The following is a 21,051-nucleotide window of genomic DNA, read 5'->3' on the forward strand; positions in this document are numbered from 1 at the left end:
CGGCGCGGCCGCACCGGGGACGCTGCGGGCGGGCGAGGGGCAGCGGGGACGGGGCGGGGGGGGACGGGGACGGGACGGGGACGGGCGGCCCCGGAGGGGAGCCCGAGCCGGTGCCTCGCCGCCGGACGGGAGCCGGCAGCGGCGCAGCGTCGACTGCCCGCGCTCGGGCCTGCCCGCCGCTCCACCGCCAGAGACGGTTTTTCGGGTTTTTTTTTCCTTTTTTTGACTCATTTTGCGCTGCCAGGCGGAGGAGGAAGCGGCGGGGGACCCGGTTCTTGTACGGGCAGCTTTTTTGTTATTCCTAAGGTGCTCCGGGCCCCGCTGGCCTGGAGCGGGGCGGCGGGGGGGGGGCTCCTGCCCCGCTCCACCTAAACCCGGCGAAACGGGGCAGAACCCTCCCGTTTTTCACCGTGTTTGTTAGACTGACCCTGCCCGAAGAGCGCCGGAGAGCGAGAACGCTGGCCCTGCGGCACGGCTTCGATAACGAAGTCGGCAGCCCCGGGGTCGTCGTTTCAAGACGATGCTCAGCGAGATCAGGCCTGGGTTGTGCGAGGTTAACGAAGGAAGCCACCGAAGTTCGAACCGTTAAAGCCGCCTCGCTGCACCGTGTCGTCACGGCCACGCGCAGGAGGGAGCACGCGAGCTCCCGAGGGACGGTGCTGGAGCAGAAGTTGGCTTTTTTTTGAGGCACGTTTGAGTCCGAAAGGTGCCAGGGCTGCGCCCGGCCGGGCGCGGGCTGGGGAGGGTCGAAGGCGTCGTGCAGCTCCAGCCCCGGGTTCCTGGGGTTGGATCCAAGTGATCTTTACGTCACTTTGGGAAGGCGCTAGGATACAGCCATCCTCTGCCTTTGGGCTCCTCAGGCTTGCCTGAGGCTGAACAATCTCGGTTCAGCATCTCCACTGGAAAAAAAGAAAAAAAAAAAAAAATTTAAACCCCAGAAGCAGGGGTTTGCTGAAGATGCAGGTTATTTTAAGCAATCACGTGTCCCGAGCGCAGTTATAGCTGTCATGTTTTGGCCTTGTCCAAAAGCTTTTTCTGTCCTTACTGTGGTATTTTTAGTGAAGTACAGTTGTCTGAGGACACAACAAACCCTCACCTGAAATAGAGATGAACAAGCAAACGGCTCTTTCATTTATTAATTTGCGACTCTCTAATATAGAATCACTTCTCCAGGCAGATACAGAGTCTATCGACACCGTATTTTCTCTAGACATTGCTATAGAATTTCCGAGATCGTTAAAAAAATACGGCCCTTCTAAACATCCCCCCTGTGGCTAGCACAGGCTCCGAAAACAGGTAATCTAAGCCCTCCCTTTAATATCGCTGAGGATGTTATCCACGTATACTTCTATCCTTTCTAAATCCCAGCACATCAGAAATAAATACGTTGTGGCAATGAGTTCCACAGGTTACACATTGTGTACAAGTTTTAATTAAAAGTTAAATTATTTAAGACATTTGTTTACAGGCAACAGTATCGGTTGCTCACGCTGTACATTGCATTTATTAGACATCAACAAGGAAAAACAGAACATTTGGCACAAGAATGCCAATTTTTATTATCATCATTATTTTTGGACACATGAACACAAAATATCCCTGCAGGCTAAAAAAAAAAAAAAAAAATACATTGCAAGTTGTACACGACCAGCATCTTACCGCAATATGGGGCTGCTAACCCACCCATAACAGTTTAGAAAGAGTACCTCGTATTGCTATAGACATACACCCAGTCCAAATTTAATAAAATACAATTTTAAACAGTACAAGTCTAACAATATAGAAACAAAAATTACATCATAAGTCAAAATGAACAAATGCAAACATTTTACATTGAAGTTTCAGCCTCTAGACATAGAAATATGAAAATGTCAATAGCAAGGTATAAGAAAATCTGTAAGTGATATTACAAGATCTTTCCTCCAATGCACAAGGAAAAAGCCTTGTAGTTGAAACAGTATTGATACAATGCCCTCCAAACCCTGCTTTCCTAAAATGAAAGCAGAGTTACTCCCTTGCTATTGAGCAAGAAAAATCCTACAGCACATCCACAAAGGTGGTTTGGGGGGTAGGTTTTGTTAAACACTGGATCTGAACAAAGGTGCCCTTCCCCGTCTGAAGAGCAAAGCTGTCGATAGCGGCCAAATAACTCTGACGCTGTGTCTGGGACAAGAGACGTACTGCGTGAGGCGCGTCTGCCTGTGCATCACCGCCTCTTGCACCCTTTGGAGGCAGCTACAGGCACTACACTGAACTGTGGTACTCACGACGAGAATAAATAAGCCAGGCTGTTCAAATGTTGGAGACAGGCTAACTAGCGATTGCCAGAGCTTGTTCAGAATTCAGCTGTTCACAAAGCAAGCAGAACTGGTTTGAAAATGGGATTTCTGCCCCCCCGCCCTTTTTTTTTTTGTCAACCACCCCCTTCCCCAACTCTTTAAACTTTGCTACATTTAAAATCTTTCACACCACATAGCTAAACAGTGGCCAACAGGCTTTATTTATAAAAAAAAAAAACAAAACCCAAACCAAAACACCCTAAGAACTACATCTACAGAATGCACATCTTCCCATTGATTGACACATGCATAACGATTCAGTCAGTCCCAAGGGGTTAATCCAGATCGTCAAGCCCAACCTCCAGACTGGGACTCAGACCTGTGTCGGACAGCACTGCCGAAACTTGGACCTTACCGTCACCGCCACGCAACGGTCCTGAACTTCAGTGCTCTTCTCCCAAAGCGACAGCACTGCACCCTTAGCGGTGTCTCTCCACAGCGGTGTTTTAACACCGGATTGAGCTGGGGCTCTCGCCCTGCGGCCCAGGGCTAGCCGAGGTCCAACAATCCGCGTAGCCGGAGGTTAAATATTCAGTCCAGTCACAGGCAAACAAAGGAGAGGCTCTCGCTTCACTCAATCTGAACTAGGAGTGCTTGGCACTGGACAACTAACTAACTGGTGATAAAATTAAGTATTTCTTATGCACCCTTGATTAAACCAGTCACATTCTTGCCTAGTGCACAAACTCAAAATAGCGATCTTTGATCCTATAACCTAAAAAGGGTGCTCAGTTTGTTTTCAAGGTGCCAGAGTTCTCCATGTGTGTTGGGTCAGTCAGAGTTCATTCTAAAAAGGGGGTTTTTGTATTCTCCCTGAACGAGTACTGAGAAAAGCAGCCATCTAGCTGAAGCAGCGGTCAGTCTCCCACCCACATGTCCTGATTTTATTACACAAGTGAGGTATTCTTTAAAAAAAAGTTAAAAAACTAAAAAGAATCTTTTTTTTTTTCCAATCTAAACCTGTTCACGGTACGTGCCAGGAGCAGAGTTTGCTTCAGTCCCATTTTCAACAGAAATGAAAAAAGTTTGAACTTAATTTAATGAGACGTACTACTTGAAAGAAGGTTATAAAACTGTTTGAAGACTAAGCTCAGTGTACTCTGGTACGACTGAAAAAAAACAGCATTTAGAAATGTAAACTTTAATTTATTTACAAGCTTAAAGACTGAAGGAAACAGCATTTCATATTGCTGAAATTTTGAGGGGGCTGGTTCCTAAGCTTTGGAACAGCAGACAACTTAGCAGCAAACCCCACACGAGCATCAGAGACCACAGTGCAATCGCTGGACTTCCCAAACGTCTGTTATCAAAGTAGTGGTGTTGGCTCTACGCAGTTTAGGAATAAGCCTTTAATCTGCGTTAACTCATGTTAACACCAAGAGGAATCTAGTCTTAACGTACTATGTTCGTGGATTCCAAGAGTATTCAGTGAAACCAAGCCCCTCTTCGATATTACACGTTGCAGCTGAAAAAAGCCAAGCAGATTAAAAAAACCCTAATTTCTAGGCTGGGACAGAATCAGAGTATGAGACTTACATTGGTTAAACATGCTGTTGAATGCAGTTGTGTGCGCAACCTAGAGTCCCAGGGGAAAAAAGTTTAAAATGCTGGTACAAGCCCTTAGGTTGCCTGTCACACAATACATGTAGACTGTACAGATTGGCAAGCCTTTCCTACACGTAACACCCAGTTTCCAAGCTTATAAAAAATGTTGTAGACAGGACACCAACAGTGAATATAAAACAGTTAAAAATAATTCTTAAAAAAAGCATGGAAATGCGTCTTTTCTAATCAGTTTCAGAAACTGCCAAATTGTGTGTTCAGAAAACGACACGAGAATGTTGGTTCAACTCATGCATAATCCTCAGCTAGAAAATTACACTGTTAGGGGGGCTTAAAAAACAAATATTTATTGCCAAAGTTAAACCTTTTATGAGAAAAAAGTTTTAAAATCACTTAGATTTATCAAACCACACAGCAGCATAAAGTGGGCACTTTTGTAAAAGTTTGCAAAATACCTAAAAGCTAATTTTTTTTTTTGTTTTTATCATTTTTAGAGGGGGAAATGATGGTTCAGTACTTGTTACGATACCATGGCAGTATTATTTGTAACCATTACAATTAAAATCTACTGACAGGCATCACTATCTGGTTATATTACACATTCACAGAACAAGAACCACCTATTTGAAGTCGCAGTATAGTGCAATTGCTTTGCAGCCGAAGTCTGCAGAGATTAAAAAGATAATTAGTAAAACTGACAAAAAACTGCAATACCTGTGAAAGTTATGTTTGTTAAAAGGCATTTACAGTAGTGAAGTCTAAAATCTCCATTAAAAAATCTATGGCCCCACACAATAGAACAATTACATTTAACTGGAGTAAAACATTTTGCCATAATATGCATACTCACTAAGCAGTGCACGAAGACAGGGAATCAGTCGTCATGATAAACTAATGGGATGAGAAGATAACTTAAAAACGATAGCTAGCAAAATATTCGATAGAAACCCTTCGTGCCAAGTCCTTTAAAAATTTCAGGATGATCGGCCTTTTGCGCTTTGAGGTAAAAATTCAGTCCAATGCATCAGAAAAGACAGTCTATGAATTTCTATTACATAAAATAATGAAACAAATGGCTCAATTGTGTTGGTGCATCAGACATTGCTGTGAAGTACAGATTCAGTGCGACCGTTCAGAGCTGCTGGTAGTGGGCAGTCTGAAATAAACTGGGCCCTAGCCATAGCAGTAGGCATTCAAAACATTTCAGGACTGCATGGGTTGGTGGTTCTGCCTCATCTTCCCAGATGCTCTCAGGCAAAATACATCGTATGCTGAGTATCATGGTGGATCTGCACTGCCTTTGCCAGAGCCTGAGGATCGCGGCCATTGCTCTGTCCTGACACATGGCTGCCTTCAGCACTGTAAAAACGCAGACACATACAGAGAACCATGAACAATTGGGCCAAGCAGCATATAATTCGGGCCCATTATCTGTCTACCAAGACGACGAGGCACAGTTCCTTACCTGTCATGATCCTTGTCCACAAGATGGTACCTGGCCCTAAACGCTACCAGCCTGGCATAGTATGCAGGAGCTGGAATAGAGACAGATCGCGTACACCGGACATACGTGTGACACAGCTGATACGTCAACAGCTGTAGTTCGTCTGCAGTAAAACAGTTGTCGTCCCACAAGACCTGATAGTGGGAGGGCCGGCTGGTTCCCTGTGGAGAACAGATGAGCAGTCAGCTGGAGAGCAGCAACAAAAACAGAGGTGGTACCTGAAGGTTGTACCTTCTATCAGTGCATTGAAGAGCAAGTGCCAAACGGGCACTGAACTGATGCGACTGTTAAGTCTGCCCAGCTATAAATAGAAGCAACATCACTCATCAGGACAACTATAAGGATTTAGTCCCATAGCCTGAGCACAGCAGAGCTGAAACGTTACCTGAATTCCTGCGTGGCTACAGAGGTAAAAGTCAAATTCAGAAGGATGTGTGATCGTGCTGTCCACAGTAGTGCCTGCTGGTACGTTGCCGCTCTTACCCACCTATTGAGAAAAGTTTATTATTAGCCAGTGGATTTTTTTTGGAAGTGACCCAAAAATACCTCCTAGGGCAGGTTCTACTCAAAGCTGTTTGAGAATTTACTGCTCAAAAAGGTGGAAAAATACTAAGGTCATTTACACAGGAGGAACTGAAAATGTTCTCTGTGAGTTCATTTTTAGAAATTTCACCAAATCCAACTGGTGTGTCATCAGAGAAAAATAAAATACTTGCCAGTAGCATTAAAATTGCAGAGTGGGATCAAGCCTACACGAGTCATTCAGGATCTGACGATGCAGGTTTGCTGAAATAAATTTATTTCATACCCTTGTTTGCACTCACACCCCAGAGATCTGCATTTTTCAAGCAAACCTGAGATCAAGAACTTTCCTAAAGAAGGTTCCTTAGTTGGCTTATGGATTTGTGCCACGGGCAAATCTTACAGATGCATCTAGAGACAGAACAGGCAACAAACTGAACAACTGGTTCAGTTTATGGTCAGGAATCCCAGACCATAGCTCCAGATACACAAATACAGGGATACAGAGTACGTCTGCTCCAAAAGGGGCTGGGAACAAGCTGTTCCATCTGACCGCTTGATCTAGAGCAATAAAAAAAGGGGAAGAACTGGCTATTCTGGTAGAGAAAGCACGTTACTGCACAGAACTGCTACTGCTCATACAGATTAATTCAGTTTTAGTGGGCAAGATGGATACCACCCCGCTTAACCAAACAATCTTACTTTCCTGTTGCCATCACCTCCTTCTTATGTAGTCAACATTACTTGCCCTTTCAGTTTTGTCAGCACAGAATAGTCTGGTGTGATGCCTTTTCTGCACAACAATGTAGGTTATTCCTGGTCTATAATCTTCTTCCAAACTAATACAGGCCTTCCGGATTGCTATCAGTTCTGGCCAAGCTACCTAAAAGTAGAAGATTTAACTATTAGGTGCTGAATTCGGTACATATAGTATTATTTTCATTTTTTCCGTGTACAAATGCCGCTTTGTAAGGAACATGATCAGACAGGATAACTGTACATTGTGCTTGCCCAGGAAAACGCAATGAAGTTATTAATTGTCCCCTTAACAAATGCAATCCACATGAAAATATACATATTTTCAAGGGCCAATCCCTTTTCACAAGCAACAAGAAATCATTAGACAATACCTGCTTCATCTGTCCTTCTGATACTCCCCCTCTGTAGTAAATGATCCTTGTGGGCTTGAAACGAGTGGATTTGTAAAACTGGATCAACAGTTCTCGCACCATATTAGTCAGGTCCTGTATCACCTCCTGACTGTACAGCAACTCCTGGGAGGTCTCCTGACGGGAGGTCTGCACGCGCACCGTAGCACAGTAACGGCTAGGATGGCCATCCATGCTGCCTACCACAGCAGCTATGGAAGGCTTCTTTCCATCCCCAGCAGGAGGGTGAGTGACATCTGCTCCCAAAAAGATCACTGGCTGCTGGAACACCGAGGGCCTGTTTAATATGATTAAGGTTTATTAAATAATAAATAATAACAATAATAATACAAAGAAGGGGGGTGAGGAAGGAAAAAAAAGTTACAACCGAGGAAGGTATATCCAAACCATTCAACAGAACTAAAACCCTGTCAGAATCTTTAAGGATGAAGTTCTCTGCCTCAAGCTCTTACAGTCCAGAGAGAACAGAAGGTGAAAAGGAAAGGACCAAAGGCAGACAAAGCTCCAGGCATTTATCACAAGTCACTCTTCCTCACTCCTTTTCTTTCAATTTGGAAGGAAATACAGTATGCTTAAGGAGGCGGCAAGAGGAAGAAGGTAGACTGAGTGAACCCAAAGGCAGGAAGGAGAGACATGGGGAAAAAAAGCCTTTGTGAGCTTGTTTTCACACACACTGCTGGATGGCTCTAACACTAGAGATGATCCTCGGCACAGGGCTCACTAAGCAGATTCTGAATGCAGAAGCATCCTTCTCTGTCCACTTCAGACCATGGGCATTTCTAAAGCACGTAATATTTTGAAAGGCATCATCTTAGCGAACAAAACAAAAGGACAGAGTTTTGCTTGACAATCCAGACTTCAAGAAGAGCTTTAGATTTAATCTCACCTTTGATGAGGTACAAGCACATTGTTGATTCCTCCAAGCTTTGCATTTATCTTCAGACACAGGTTGGACAGTGTTTGCGGTGAGGTTTTTACCACATTCTTTACCTGAACACACTGAGTGGCCATTCCTAGAAGAGTGTCACCAACCCGCTTTACTTCAGCTGTGACAGAAAAATAAGTTAGTGGTTCCAATTACCTGAACAGTCAGTAGTTCCATCTGCTTTCTCTTCCCACCCCCCCACCCCCCAAAATGTTGTTGTAATTCAGATCCTTAAAAGTTCACCAACAAAAGTTCAGTTTGCTCTTTGGTAATATACAAGTACTCCACTCAGGCCTGACAAACCCATCTCCAAAACCACCTTTTAAATGGAAGATACTGCCTGCTCTGTCTCCTTCCTACCGCTGAAGTGCACAATAAGATGCCCACTTGCCGTACAACTAATTAACACTTTACAGCCTCTTCTCCATACCGTACACAGGCGTCTTTCCGGGTAGAATCACCACAATCAGTTGCAGACCAACGTAAGTCAGTTTTAAGTGTTTAAACATGGGCTCCACACTGTCTGCACCCTGGGCGTATTTGCAGAAACAGGGCTGGCCTTGGATCGGCATCCCTGCATCCTTGGAGATCTTGCGCAGCTGGTCAGTAAAACTCCTGTAAATGAAATATAAATGGATTTGTCCTGGCGTTTTCACTATGTTTCACTTTGCCATTAATTTTCTCAACAACATCTAAGCTATTTCACAGCACTTCCAATTTGACACTACAGTAATTATTTTTTAGCAATTCTATCACTGTAAGAAACTCACTAATAGGATTCTAACCCTGTTTGAGGACATTTCATAAGCCTCTGTTTCTGTAATTTTAGAAGTCTTGGGGAAACAAACATACATTTGAGTTGAACATTCCAAGGCAGGTTCGCAAACTAATACTGATGCTCTGGTAGATTTTTACTCATCCAAACTTATCTGAGCATTATTGCAGCCATGATTTTTGCCATTTCAGTGGTTCATACAACCTCTGTCTTTAGGATTCTGTAGAGTAATTTGAAGGACAGGGGAAAAAATGTGGCATTATGTTGCCTGGGAGGCAGTAAAGGTTAAGAAAAAAAAATAGTTCAGGTTTTAGAATGAGAGACCATCATCAGATATTTGTAAAAACAGAATATAAGTAGAATGCAGTCTCCAGGGCAGGAAACAGCCTCGGTGGTAACGGAATTAACGCTTTTCCTAGCTGGCCAATTAGGTTATCAACTTTGTCATAGTGTCCTCCCAAACTGTAAGTATTTAAGACACTGCAGAACTGCCATTTCCTCTTTTTACTACTAGATGCATTAAAATCAACTTATATTGCATATCACCTTTCAGAAATATGAGGAAAATAAACCTTGAAATAAGTATCCTGAATAAATAGGAAAACACTTACTTCAGTAAGTCTTCCCTGCATTGTTTTTGAGGAGCAAAACAGGCAACAGCCCAAACTTTAATCTCAATGCCAGCATAGAACTGTTTCCCTCTCATGTCCCACACACCTTGGTTTGGTGTGGCCACAGTCTTGTTCTAGGTAAAAACCAAAGGCAAATTAAAACACTGCTTTGTTTTGACTATAGTCAAACAGTGCTCATACAAAGGAAGCCTTATGAGAAGATATAGGGAACACTTAATTAATTTAAATAACCTCAGGACAAAGTATTTTACAAGACATGGAAAACTCACTCTGCCTCCATATTGCAGCATTGGTGCTGGCAAAACTCTGCCTGTCAACTCCGTCATTTCATTATGGACAACAATACCAAACTCCTTCAGATATGGATCAGGTCCACCAACCATACTGTTACTTTTCACCTGGTGACAAGACAAGTGTTTATGTAACTACACCTAATGCTTCAGGCGGCTCTGTCCTCTTTGCCATGAATAGGCTTTCTATGTAAAAGGATTTGGTTTAAGGTAGTCAGATTTTTTAACTTCTGCAGTTCTTGGTCATTCTGCTTATCATTACATATGCTACAATGCTTCTGGAAGAGCCATAGGAGGACAAACGCAGACTGTTTAGCTGGAAAAAACACTTACTAGTCTGCTGATTTCTTCCTGTCGGTCCGGTGCAGATCTTGCAGTTGCTTTTATCATAGTCGACGTCTGATTGTCCGTTAGCTTCTTTATACATCTCTGGCCTGCCACTATGTTACACACCTACACAGGAACAGCGAGAGGTGGCGTGATACCATTTAACGGAGGACATACCACAGTGCAAGAGAAAGTTAGGTTCTTACCTCAAGCGGTAAGTATGTGTGTTTCTGTTCCTGTCCTACTTGGAGACAGGGAAGGTGAGGATATTTTAGCTGCAGACTGTACTTCTGCTTAAAATACTGAGCTACTGTACACTCCATAGCCTGCCCATTTTCCAGCTGCAGAGGAAACCTATAAAGGACATTTGTTCTGGTTAGACTTTTCAAGATTTTTTTTTTTTTTTTTTCAAAAAGGAAAAATTGGTATGGAAAAATCTATTCCAGGCTAGAAATGCTGGAAACATTTATTTTCCTTAGCTACTGGATCTCTTCTTTATGAAAAGATTTTATAGACTATATACTGAGTTTTCCATAGCTATTTTAAAAATTATAGCCTTTGATAACTATATTTAAAAGTCAGGATACAGCTTCAGTTTTCCTGTGTTGAAGGAAATAAAGCAGTGTCTAAACCCACACTATTCCTAAACATTCTTGTAAAGCTACACAGCTGCTTCACCTCCAGAATCAACTATTCTTGCATAAATGATATAGCTAGCGTATCTAATAGGTTCAAGATTTTTAAAGTTGTCAGAAAGTGCTTGTATACATACGTCTGATGACTGGCTGGTCGCCGAGTAACATTGCAAACTCTGTATTTTCTCTTCATCTGGCCACAATGGGTAACCTCTACTTTTAGACCTGAAAGCCCAACACAAAAAAGTCATCTAAATAAATTCAGGCATAGGAGTCACCTTTGAGAAAGATGAGGGCAAAAAGGAACAGGCCAGCTTCCCAAGTGCCTTGCAAATTTTCATTACAACATAATATGAGCAGGTTTCCAGTGTTTTGTTGCACCAGCTTTAGAACAAGCCTTTACCTCTGATTTCTTTGGTAAATTTGACACGCTGGGAGTCCGTAAGAGGCTTAGTTTGTTCATTGATGTTCTGAATGTCCAAGACCTCGCACATGAACTCAATGATAGGCTGGGCACGATAGAAAGCAGTTGCTGACACTAAGATTAAAGAAGAGGACATTTAATTTAGAAGCAGCAAGAACTCCATTACATTAGCGGGACAGAATTTCCTACATACCATCAATGTTGAGCATCATGTTCCACATGGCAGGCCTGACCGACTGGTGGAACCCGAACCAGACCTCCCTGCCACCACCCAGAGGGTGGTAATAACCTTCAGGAGGGGAGAAAAAGGAGCGACCCACGGGAGTGTACCTGAAAAAAATAAGAAAATTAATACTTTGATCATTCTTTTCTGATACACCTTTTTACATTCATGCTTACAGTGTTTAAAAGTACAGTAAATTTCCACAGTATGTTTAACTGTTAGAGCTAACTTACGGCAAGCATACAAAGCCTTTACCGACAGTGCAGTTGGAAAGGCTATAGCAAATTCCTGTTAGAAACATGACCAGCAGATACAAGTCCTGAGTTCAGATCAGATTTCCCTATTCTAGTGCAAATTTGTAAGGCAGGTGTTGAATTACACAACCGCATCCCTCATCCCTTCTACTGCAGGAAAGCGTAATAGCAGTAGAATAGCAGCAAGAAATAACTAATACAAACATTAAGACAGATATAAGATTAAGCCAGTCAGGAAGGCACCAAAAGTACCCACCTCATGGACGGAAGGTGCCGTGTGATTACGTCAAGCGCCTGTACAGAATCTTCAGGAACTTCATTCAAGTGCCCTGCCAGAGCTTCCAGCAGCAACTGAAGGCTGACGACTGACACCCACTGAATGGATACTTTAAATGTCTGGTCCTTCCCCTCTCCTGGAAGTGTCACCTCCATATCCACCTGACACAGTCAAAACAGAATTAAGCACAAGCTTTTGTTATGGATTGCAGACTATCACAACACTAAGCAATGTTATGTTTTTCTCCTAGGTATCCTTTGAATCTGTATTTTTGATGATTAGTTTGTGTAATTCTCTTAAAATGATCGTTTCCTTAGGATTTCGAAAGCTTGTAATTTAGTCATCTGAGAAACTGCACTGAGGTATCTTTAAGTGTAAATTTTAAGCAGTAATTAGTACGACATCAAAGCTCTGGAGAACTGTGAGTCTCTCTCTCTCTTTTTTTTTTTTTTTTTTTTTTTTTTTTTAAAGTCAGCCAATTAATAGCAAGATGTCTTGTGAACCAAACGGGAAGGCAAGAAAACCTTTTGGTCAAAAAGACGACTCACTGGGAAACACAAATCTCAGCATTCTAGCACAGTACTTGAGATTATTCTCAAACACCATCAGCCCAAAGCGTAAATGTGAACTCATTTTACGTATTCCTCATGGCACTGTACCAGCAATAACCAGATCCCCAGGGAGAGGAGTAGATAGGGATTAAGTTTTGTATCCGGACTGGTTAATATAGACTGCAATCTGTTAGAGCCAGGGTGCTGGTGAGCATGGCCCAGAACACGAAGGGCCAGTGCAGCTGATCTAGCTGTTCTTACGGAACAGGAGGACATATCTCAACAGTGCAGCCAAACCAAACCAGCGTATTTGTCATCTACAACTACTTTATCATTTAGCAACAGAACAAGTGTTAGAACAGAGAAAAGTGAAGTTTCTATCGGGGAGGGGAGGAATCTACTTGCAGCTCAAAGAGCACAACATACTAATTCACACTCTCTCTCACAAATTCTCCAACTAAAGAGCTGGCAATTAGAAACCCGAAGAAGACAAACCAGTAAAACACCAGTAAGTTTCTAGAGATCCCTGACTGGCACCGCCTGACATTTCCAAGACTATACTAATACGTGTGACAGCATTTTGGGTTTATGTCAATAAAAGAACACTTTTCAAATGACACTGTAACAGTTTTCCCACAGAAACTTAAAACTGCTTATAAAAACACTTACTCTATCCCGGCCAATAGGTAATGGGTGTGCAGTATACATGTTCCGTTTCCCATCGTATCCAGGCTGCCGATCACCAAATATCTGCATCTTGAAGTGTCTCACCATAGTATCCACCACCTCCCTACAGAGGGATTTACCGAGTTAGGTTGAAGAACAGAAAATTCAGCAATGGTCTTACACAGTTGAAAATTCCTTTTTCACATTTTCGTAAATGAGCAAGGTAGGAGAAACAACAATGCAGAGTACACCCAAGTCAACACCAGGAGTTTTAAAAGTCACCCCCAGATTAAGACACCTAAGTTTCAACATACAGGTGCCTATACGCAAGGCAGGTATCCGTACTGTCAGCAGAGATACAGTCAAAACAGGCAGTGGAATCTGGAGAGCTGTTCAAACACAAGAGCAAATACAAGCATCTACCTTGGGGTGAGTGGGCGTGCTCTGTGGATTGATTCTACTGATAGGGCATCCACAGGTGGACCCTAAAATGTTGGCATCAGTCTGCAAGCTGAATTCCCTCCCCTCAGCTGCTAACACACATTTGTATAATAGACTGTGGAACAATTATCAGGGACATTCACTTGTAGACTGGAAAATAAAAACAGCTGTAGCTCAACGCTTAGTACATTTCCTAGAGCCTTCCAGATTACAGGCCAACTGCAAAACATTTTAATAAAAATAAGGAGAATATTATATTATATTATAGTTCACTGAAAAGCAACTGCTAACCATAGTACAAACATAAACTGGCCTTTAGCAGATGACAGATTTCTAGGATGTACAGTTTTCTTAAATTGAGGCATACACACTTTAATTTTTTTTATTAAACAACTCATACCTGTTCACTCTTCGGGGGCGTTTTTCTGGTTTGATATCTACATCATAGTGATAAACATCAATCTTAGGGATCTGAACCTGAAAATGATTGGCTAGGAGGCGGATGGGTTTCCCAACAGTTCCCAGGCCTGGGCGACGGGGTGGCTGGAAAAGGCTTGCCGGGGGCCCTAGGGAAGTCAAATAAATATGCATGAGATGTAACTGATCATTCAGTGCAGTGGCCGTTCGGGTGTACTTTAGCTGACTTTCTGACACGGCAGAAAGAAATCTTAAGTAGCTTTCTGAGGTTGCAAATGGAGGTGTTCCAAGTGCCCCACAGCCTTCCAGCTGCTCGGAACTTCCAGGTTGGAAAAAAAAAAAAGTGTTCCCTAAAGCATATATAGGTTAGTGCCACAATTCATTCTCAAAATTTTAATGACATTTATTCATGACTGTGCTTATGATCTTGACAGAGTCCTGAGATGGACTGCAACCATTTACATACTATGTTTTTTTATATAATGTAAAGATAAATATATTCCTACCACCATTTCTAGAACTAGCCAACAGCCACACAAGCCATGCTTTTTCACTATCTTCACTATAGGCTTAAAGTTCAGATGTTAATGATTGTCACTCTTGGCATACTTAGGACATATATCCCCAATTTTTATCCGAAAATTGATTATTTTCTGGAAACGGCTAAGGGATATTTTTATTCTGAACTAAACTAAAAACATATTTCTGTACTGGATCTAAGCTAAAACAGTTTTGCCATTTCCTTTACATCATGAACACATCACTTTTGTTAATAGTGAAATACTTTTCCCCTAGAGCGCAATTTCAGCCAATTTAAAATTCCAACACAAAGAAAGGAGTGAGAAAAGGTTTAGGCTTTCTTCTAAAATGAAGAGTAAGGGAGAAAGCATAAAGACAGGTATAGACTCCTAACAGATGTGGAGAAGGTAATTTATTTGGACAAAAGTAAGAGCTTCAGGAACAGTTCTAAGGAGGAAATTATTAGAGGCTTGAAAAAGTACTCACACACAAGCTAGTCACTACTTAAGTCTTCAGTGAACTTCCTCAAAGTGTTAAGATCTGAGATACCATGTTAACAAGATTAAACAGACTATTTTTTAAATCTATCACAGCCTCAGTTGACACTGCACATAAAGCAAAATGAATTAGTATATTTTCATGGGTTTTGTCTATATCTGCCAGTGCTTAGCATGATCAAAGTTTCTTCCCTCTGTTGTAGAGTAGCAAAGGAGAGGGGGGAAAAACACTACAATACAAGAATGCAATAATAAAGCAATCATAAAACTTAGGGCAAATTTAGTATCATAAAACTGTGTCAACCCCCCAGTATCCATTTAAGTCAAAGGCTCACTGTTTATACCAGGCGGGAAGAGAAGTAGATAAGCTGTGGGAGGATGAAGCTCATATTTGGGTACACTTCAGGGTGCAGCAATAAACTTTAACACAATCGTAAACTAAACCCAAGACCAAATGTAAGGAGCCTTCTACACTGAGTTTATAAGCCAGCCAATAGCTACTACATTACCAATTAAAATTACCGAACTGAGGACACTAACCCCAGAACACTTTTAAGCAGAAGTAACGCTTGGAGCATGTAAGCAGCTGTAGCCCACTTGACACATCAGCTCCCCAAAGCTGCAGCAGCAGGGTGGCTGCCGGGGCCACAGACATCCCACGCGACACGTCACTGGCTCTGCACCCTCCTGACTAATTGCGATCCGTCCGAGAGGCGCTCGCAATGCCGTTGCGAAACCGGCTGTGGGGTACAGCTAGTACTTTAAAAAACTACAGCTGTCTTGACAAGCATGAATCATCAAGGGCAATCAAAATTTGCTGTGCTTATTTGGATACTAGACAGATGATCCATTAATCCCATGCTAATTAGTCTGAAGTAAGTGCAGGCACTGACCTCCCGCAAGAGATTAAATGACAACTATATTTACCCATTTTCCTCCCTCGGTATTGACAAGTTTTGTAAAGAGGCATGGCAACGCTGACCTCAGTCGGTTTTGATCAAAGGAGATTAAACTTGTATCTTCTCCTTTCTAAAGTTATTTCTCAAAGGATTCCAGAAAATAAGCTAAAAACTGTTTTTCCATTTGAAGCCAGGCTGCCCTGCAAGTCACACTGATTTTATCAGGATTTTTACCTGATCGGCCTGAGTCGGGTTATGCGTGCTGTTAGCCTTTTAATTTCTTCTACTCTGTGTCGATTATGTACTAAGCACCCTCAACTACGTTACTTCAGACAGGAAGCAGTTTTACAAAAGTAAAAGAGGATCTACTTCTACAGTTGGAAGCCAGAGAGTACACCCTACAGCATATATACATACAGCAGGCTCTCCAAGTCAGCCCTCCACTATCTTAAAATCTGGATTCTTCCGGAATTGCCCCTTTGTGTCAATAAACATTTCCTATCGCACCAAAATTAACACTACTTCGATTATGCCAACAGTGTGATGGGGAACTTGGTGGACAAGATGCGCAGACCGCTTAGGTCAAGAAATACATCTTGCAGACATTTGATAGAAGAATAATCATGGAATAAGACACAAGTAGGAAAATGCCACCTGCAAAACACTACCGATATTTAACCAAAGTTTGTTAAAAAAAAAAAAGTCCGTATTTTCAGAAAGTATCACCTTGAACTCTTAGTAATGGCTTAATGTCAAAAATACAACTTATAATCGTACAGCTTACAGGACTCACGTGCAGGGAGCGCGTTACTGTGTACATCTGGAGACCTACGCCTGTTTCCCTACCTCCTCGCCATCGCTATTCCACGCACAAGCCAGAGCCAAGCCGTGCCCAGCCTGGCCGCGCCTGAGGCCACGTCCCGTTTACTCTCGGGAGGGTAAAGTCACCCCACAGCCCGGGCAGAAAACTTCCACCGCAGTTACCAAGCAGCCTGTTCGGCAGGAGCTGCGAGGGCACACGCAAATCTCCTCGGAAAGTTTAGCGACCTGCTGCGGTTCCTCTTTAAAGGAAAGCGCCCGGCGGCTGCCAAGACGCCTCCGAGCCCGCTCGCGTGTCAGCCCGCCGCCGGAGGCCTGCTGCGGGGACACCAGCGGCCCCGGGGCGCGCCGGGCCCGGCCCGCGGCACGGACCGGACCGCCCGCCCCAGGCCGCGGCGGCGGCTGCCGGCCCGGCCCGGCCCGGCCGCGAACGCCCGAGGATGGCGGGAGCAGCCCCCGCCGGGGCCGGCCGGGCCCGCGGCCTCCTTCCCCGCGCTGACACGGCCCGCCGGGCCCCGAGCCGGGTCAGCGCGGCGCCGGGCCCGCGCCTGACAGGGCCGGCGCTGACCGCGACCCGCCAGGCCGCGGCCGGCCGGGCCCCCGCGCCGCGGGCCGCCCCCTCCGCGCCCCCGCGGCTCTCACCGGGTCCCAGCGCTTCCATGGCGGCGGCGGCGGCCTCGCTGCGGTCCCCCCCGGCCCCGACGACCGCCCCGGGCCCCGCCGCCGGCCCCGCCGCCGCCGCGTAGCGCTTGATCTCGGGAATATTGGCTCCGGTGTGGGGGCCCGGCGCGGGAACGGGGGCGGCGGCGGCGGGGCACGGGGAGGAGGGGGGGGCGCGGCGGGGAGCGGTCCCCGCGCTCCGCTTCCCCGAGCGGCGGCGCAAACAATCCCCCCGCTGCGCCGCCGCCGAGCCCGAGCGCGCCCCCGCCGCCGCCAGCACGCGCCGCCTCCCCCCGCGCGCGCCCCCCGCCGCCCGGGCGAGGAGGAGGAGGAGGAGGAGGAGGAAGAGGCCCCTTCACGCTGCCCGGCGCCGCCGGCTCGCGCACGCGCGCCGCCCCCTGCCGGCGGGGGCGTGCACGCCGCCCGCACCCTTTCAACGCCGGCGCGGCCCCGCGGCGGCAACAGGTGACGGCGGCGGCGGCGGCTTCTCGCGCGCGGCCCCGCCCCGCCCCGCCCCTCGCCTCAGGGAGCCGCCTCAGGGGGCGGCGGGAGCCGCTGCCCCGGTTCCCGTGTCCAGGGGAGCCTCCCTCCTTCCCCCCCCCCCCCGCCCCCAGAATCCGACATCTGTTCGCAGGTTTAATAATTAACCGAACAGGGACCGAAAACTCGGGCGCGCTCGGCGACAGCAGCTCTGCGGGCCCCTTCCGCCCCGCGGCCGGCCCGCAGCCGCTCCGGCCTCCACCGGTCCTCGGCTGCGCCCCGAAACGGGGAACTTGCCCCGCTTAATTAATTACACCCTGAATAACTTCCCGTACCCGCTAAGCAGCCCTAGTGCGATTTAAAACGCCCGAAAAAACAGCATCTGTAAAAGCCAGGCGAAGCACTGTACAGCGAACACCTCAGCGCTGCAGCCAGGACCAGCACGTCCCGTGAGGCAGCCGTGGGCACAAGATGGCCCGGTCGGCCCAGCGGACTGGCTTGCGAGGGCTAATGATCGATGACCGCCCAGCAGCTGGCAGCTGGCGGGCGGAGATCGATAGCGATCACGGGACATCACCCGGGAGCTGCCTGGAAAGCAGCGGCGGTAGGGAACCAGCCGGTGCCCCGCCGGCTGGGGCGTTCGGCTCCTGGGGCGCACCTCGCCGTGGCCCCCCGTGCCCGCTTCGGTCGCTCCCTCTCATCCCCCTCTTGTCGGAGAGGGTCCCCTGGGCTGGGTTCCAGCCAGCACCGGCAAGCGAGTGGGCTCACAGGCAATATAGTTGTCTTTCTTTAAAAAGCCAACATTTCAGGCCACAGTGCCCTTAAATAAGGGGGTTACCGACTTTCTGCCTTTTTAAGCAGCTTATGCTATCTCAGCGAGCTGCTCCCTCGCACACCCCTCGGGTTCTGTTTAGCCAACAATTCTCAGCTGACTCACAAGGAGGTCAGAAGTCAACCCATTTTATAAATAATAAATGCCGAGCCTATTTTATTTGCCTTTTTTAACCTGCAGGGTTGATATTTTCCAAGTTGAAACATCAAAAACCTATTTTAAAATGAAATTAAATCCAAGATTCTCATACAATCGCCTGACACCAGTTGACACTTAAGGGAAACACCAGTTTTACAAGACCAGTAACAAAACCCCATGATGTCTGGCAACATTTCCATGCTATTATTCAGCATATCTATGTACAAAAAACATGTATGTAGGGCTACGCAAATAGTACTTTAAAAAAACCAAGATACAATCTCTGCCTCAATAAATCTGCAATACAAAGGCTCGGTCCTGTAAGATGCTGAGTATGACAACTCAAGCCTATACTTAATGCGTTATAAATTCAAAAAAAGTCAGCAAAGCAATTAACTTGATAAATATTACGTACGCATTGAGGCATCCTGACTGCCAAAGCAGTCAGAACCTTATTTCTATACGTTAACCCTCCCTTATATTGGAAACAGCTACGTTTCCAGTGGTAAGTCCTGATTTGGTTATGACAGACAACGGTTATGAAAGGCTTACTTCTGAAGATTTGCTTCTAAACACCTCACCTGCTGGAAGGCGTGGAAGGAGTATGTTATTTAGTAAAAAACAGATTAATAAACTAGCTTTTAAAAAATGAATGTTTTAATATGGTACTTTATCCAGTGCTAAAAAAAAGGGTTTGAATTGCGTTTAGAACCTCTTCAATGGCAAATGTTTACCGAGAGTCACCTACTCTGTGAGACGGCTTTGTGTGCCAGGTATGAGTAACAGAACTCGGGATCAGAAATAACCTAATATGGCAGGTAGCTAATGTTTTTGCCACCTTTTTCTTGCCAGCCGACTCTCAAAACTATTCCTAACATAGCAGTAAGATTACAGACTTGAGTAAGTACAATAAACTGTTTGCTAGCATTTTTTTTTACTGGCAGACTACCTAGAAAGATACCCAAATTCCAGGAATTTATAGTGTAATGCCACCACCCTTTTTGCATTGTCAGTTACCAGTTAGAGAACAGTATCAGGAAGCAAAGGTCTGCACAGTTAGCGCTTCTTCAGCAAAGAACAGAGCGTTCCGCAGGAAAAGGACAGATGGTCTTAAACACTAGCCGAGTATGTTTTGTTTACATTTGCACAACAGTCTAAAAACTCCAAGGTTTTATTTCTTCACAAAAGCAAATACCTTATTTAAAAGCGGGTAATTTCATTTGTTACTAAAATTGGGGATTTTTTCTTTTCTTTCTCCGACTCTATCTAGTAGGTTAGAGACAGTATCTTAATTATACGGATTAATGGCATTTTTGGAGAGCCAGCATCTGTCCCCCTGTTCGTAATTATTAAATTACTGTAGCTCCTGCAGCAGCTACAGGAAACCAGAACTGTATTGTGATGTTTGCAGTGGATTTCACGGACACTCGCTTTTCTCACTTCCTCCATTCTCAGGCTTGTTGGCTCTATGGGAACTATCGTAGTGGATTAGCCCATCTGCTCCTTATCCCCCCCAAAATGGTGACCGATAACAAACACTCCAGAACACATACTTTTTTTCCTGGGCTTGCCTTCAGTGACAGCAGATGACTGCTGTTTGACTGGGAAGAAAAAAACATTACCATAGCAGTATGTTCTACACAACAAACCTAACGATGAAAAAGTGCCAAATGTCCGTAACTCTAGTTCAGAACAAGGTCGCTGATGCTCACCCCAGCTCACTGCTCTCCCTCTGGCTGTCAGCAGTGGGAAGTGGGTTGCAAACACCCCTAGAAATTCCAAGCTCTGGGGAGGGAAAGAAGAGGTGACACACATCTCACAGCCACTCAAGCCAGATCAAACCCATCTGCGTTTTTCCATGACTTCCTATGGATCTGGAGAAGCCCCTTGAGCATCAGGGTTGAGCTCAACCTGCCATCCCTTCCCCTCTTGGGCAGAACTGGGGCCCTACGTACTGCAGGCTTGGTGGCGTTACGTGGTGGCAGCGCTTTGTGTGGGGCAGAGGTAGAGAAATGAGTTGAGGTGCGAGACTCCTCTCCACTCAGACTTGTCTGTACTCACCAGTCCCGATCACAAGGGGAAGGCTTTTGCACTCCCACTAGCAAATGCCCACAAGATGCACGGGAGCAGGTCTGTGGCCTCCACAGGTGACCCAGCACCAGACACTGGTGTGAGCTCACGCTGGCTCTGGAGACAGGGCCAGGCTGCCCGCACAACAAGGGCCCCTTCTGGGACACTATCTGGCCCAAGCTCTGAGGGGCCAGCGCACCTCA

General features: G+C 45.4%; 1 protein-coding gene across 1 annotated transcript; it reads right to left on the reverse strand.

Moving 5' to 3' along the window:
* Positions 1 to 1,110: 1,110 nt before the first annotated feature.
* Positions 1,111 to 17,375, reverse strand: LOC143169815 (protein argonaute-4). Its single transcript, XM_076357487.1, has 18 exons — positions 17,311 to 17,375; positions 13,918 to 14,083; positions 13,080 to 13,200; positions 11,839 to 12,020; positions 11,299 to 11,435; positions 11,085 to 11,219; positions 10,819 to 10,906; positions 10,253 to 10,400; positions 10,053 to 10,172; positions 9,699 to 9,827; positions 9,409 to 9,542; positions 8,453 to 8,637; positions 7,984 to 8,143; positions 7,059 to 7,374; positions 6,677 to 6,811; positions 5,792 to 5,893; positions 5,368 to 5,567; positions 1,111 to 5,261 (listed from the first exon to the last, which is right to left on the reverse strand). Exons 1-18 carry the CDS (start codon positions 17,327 to 17,329, stop codon positions 5,153 to 5,155), a joined length of 2,586 nt encoding a protein of 861 aa, XP_076213602.1. The 5' UTR covers positions 17,330 to 17,375; the 3' UTR covers positions 1,111 to 5,152.
* Positions 17,376 to 21,051: the final 3,676 nt, after the last annotated feature.

Source organism: Aptenodytes patagonicus, chromosome 21 (assembly GCF_965638725.1).
Source record: "Aptenodytes patagonicus chromosome 21, bAptPat1.pri.cur, whole genome shotgun sequence".
NCBI lineage: Eukaryota > Metazoa > Chordata > Aves > Sphenisciformes > Spheniscidae > Aptenodytes > Aptenodytes patagonicus.

Bases quoted from the DNA above. Each gene is read 5' to 3' on its own strand.
- LOC143169815 (XM_076357487.1), bottom strand. The intron at 9,543-9,698 runs GTGAGTTTTCCA...GTTTTTACCTAG, and splicing joins TGCTGCAATATGGAGGCAGA to AACAAGACTGTGGCCACACC. The intron at 5,262-5,367 runs GTAAGGAACTGT...GCGTTTTTACAG, and splicing joins GTGGACAAGGATCATGACAG to TGCTGAAGGCAGCCATGTGT.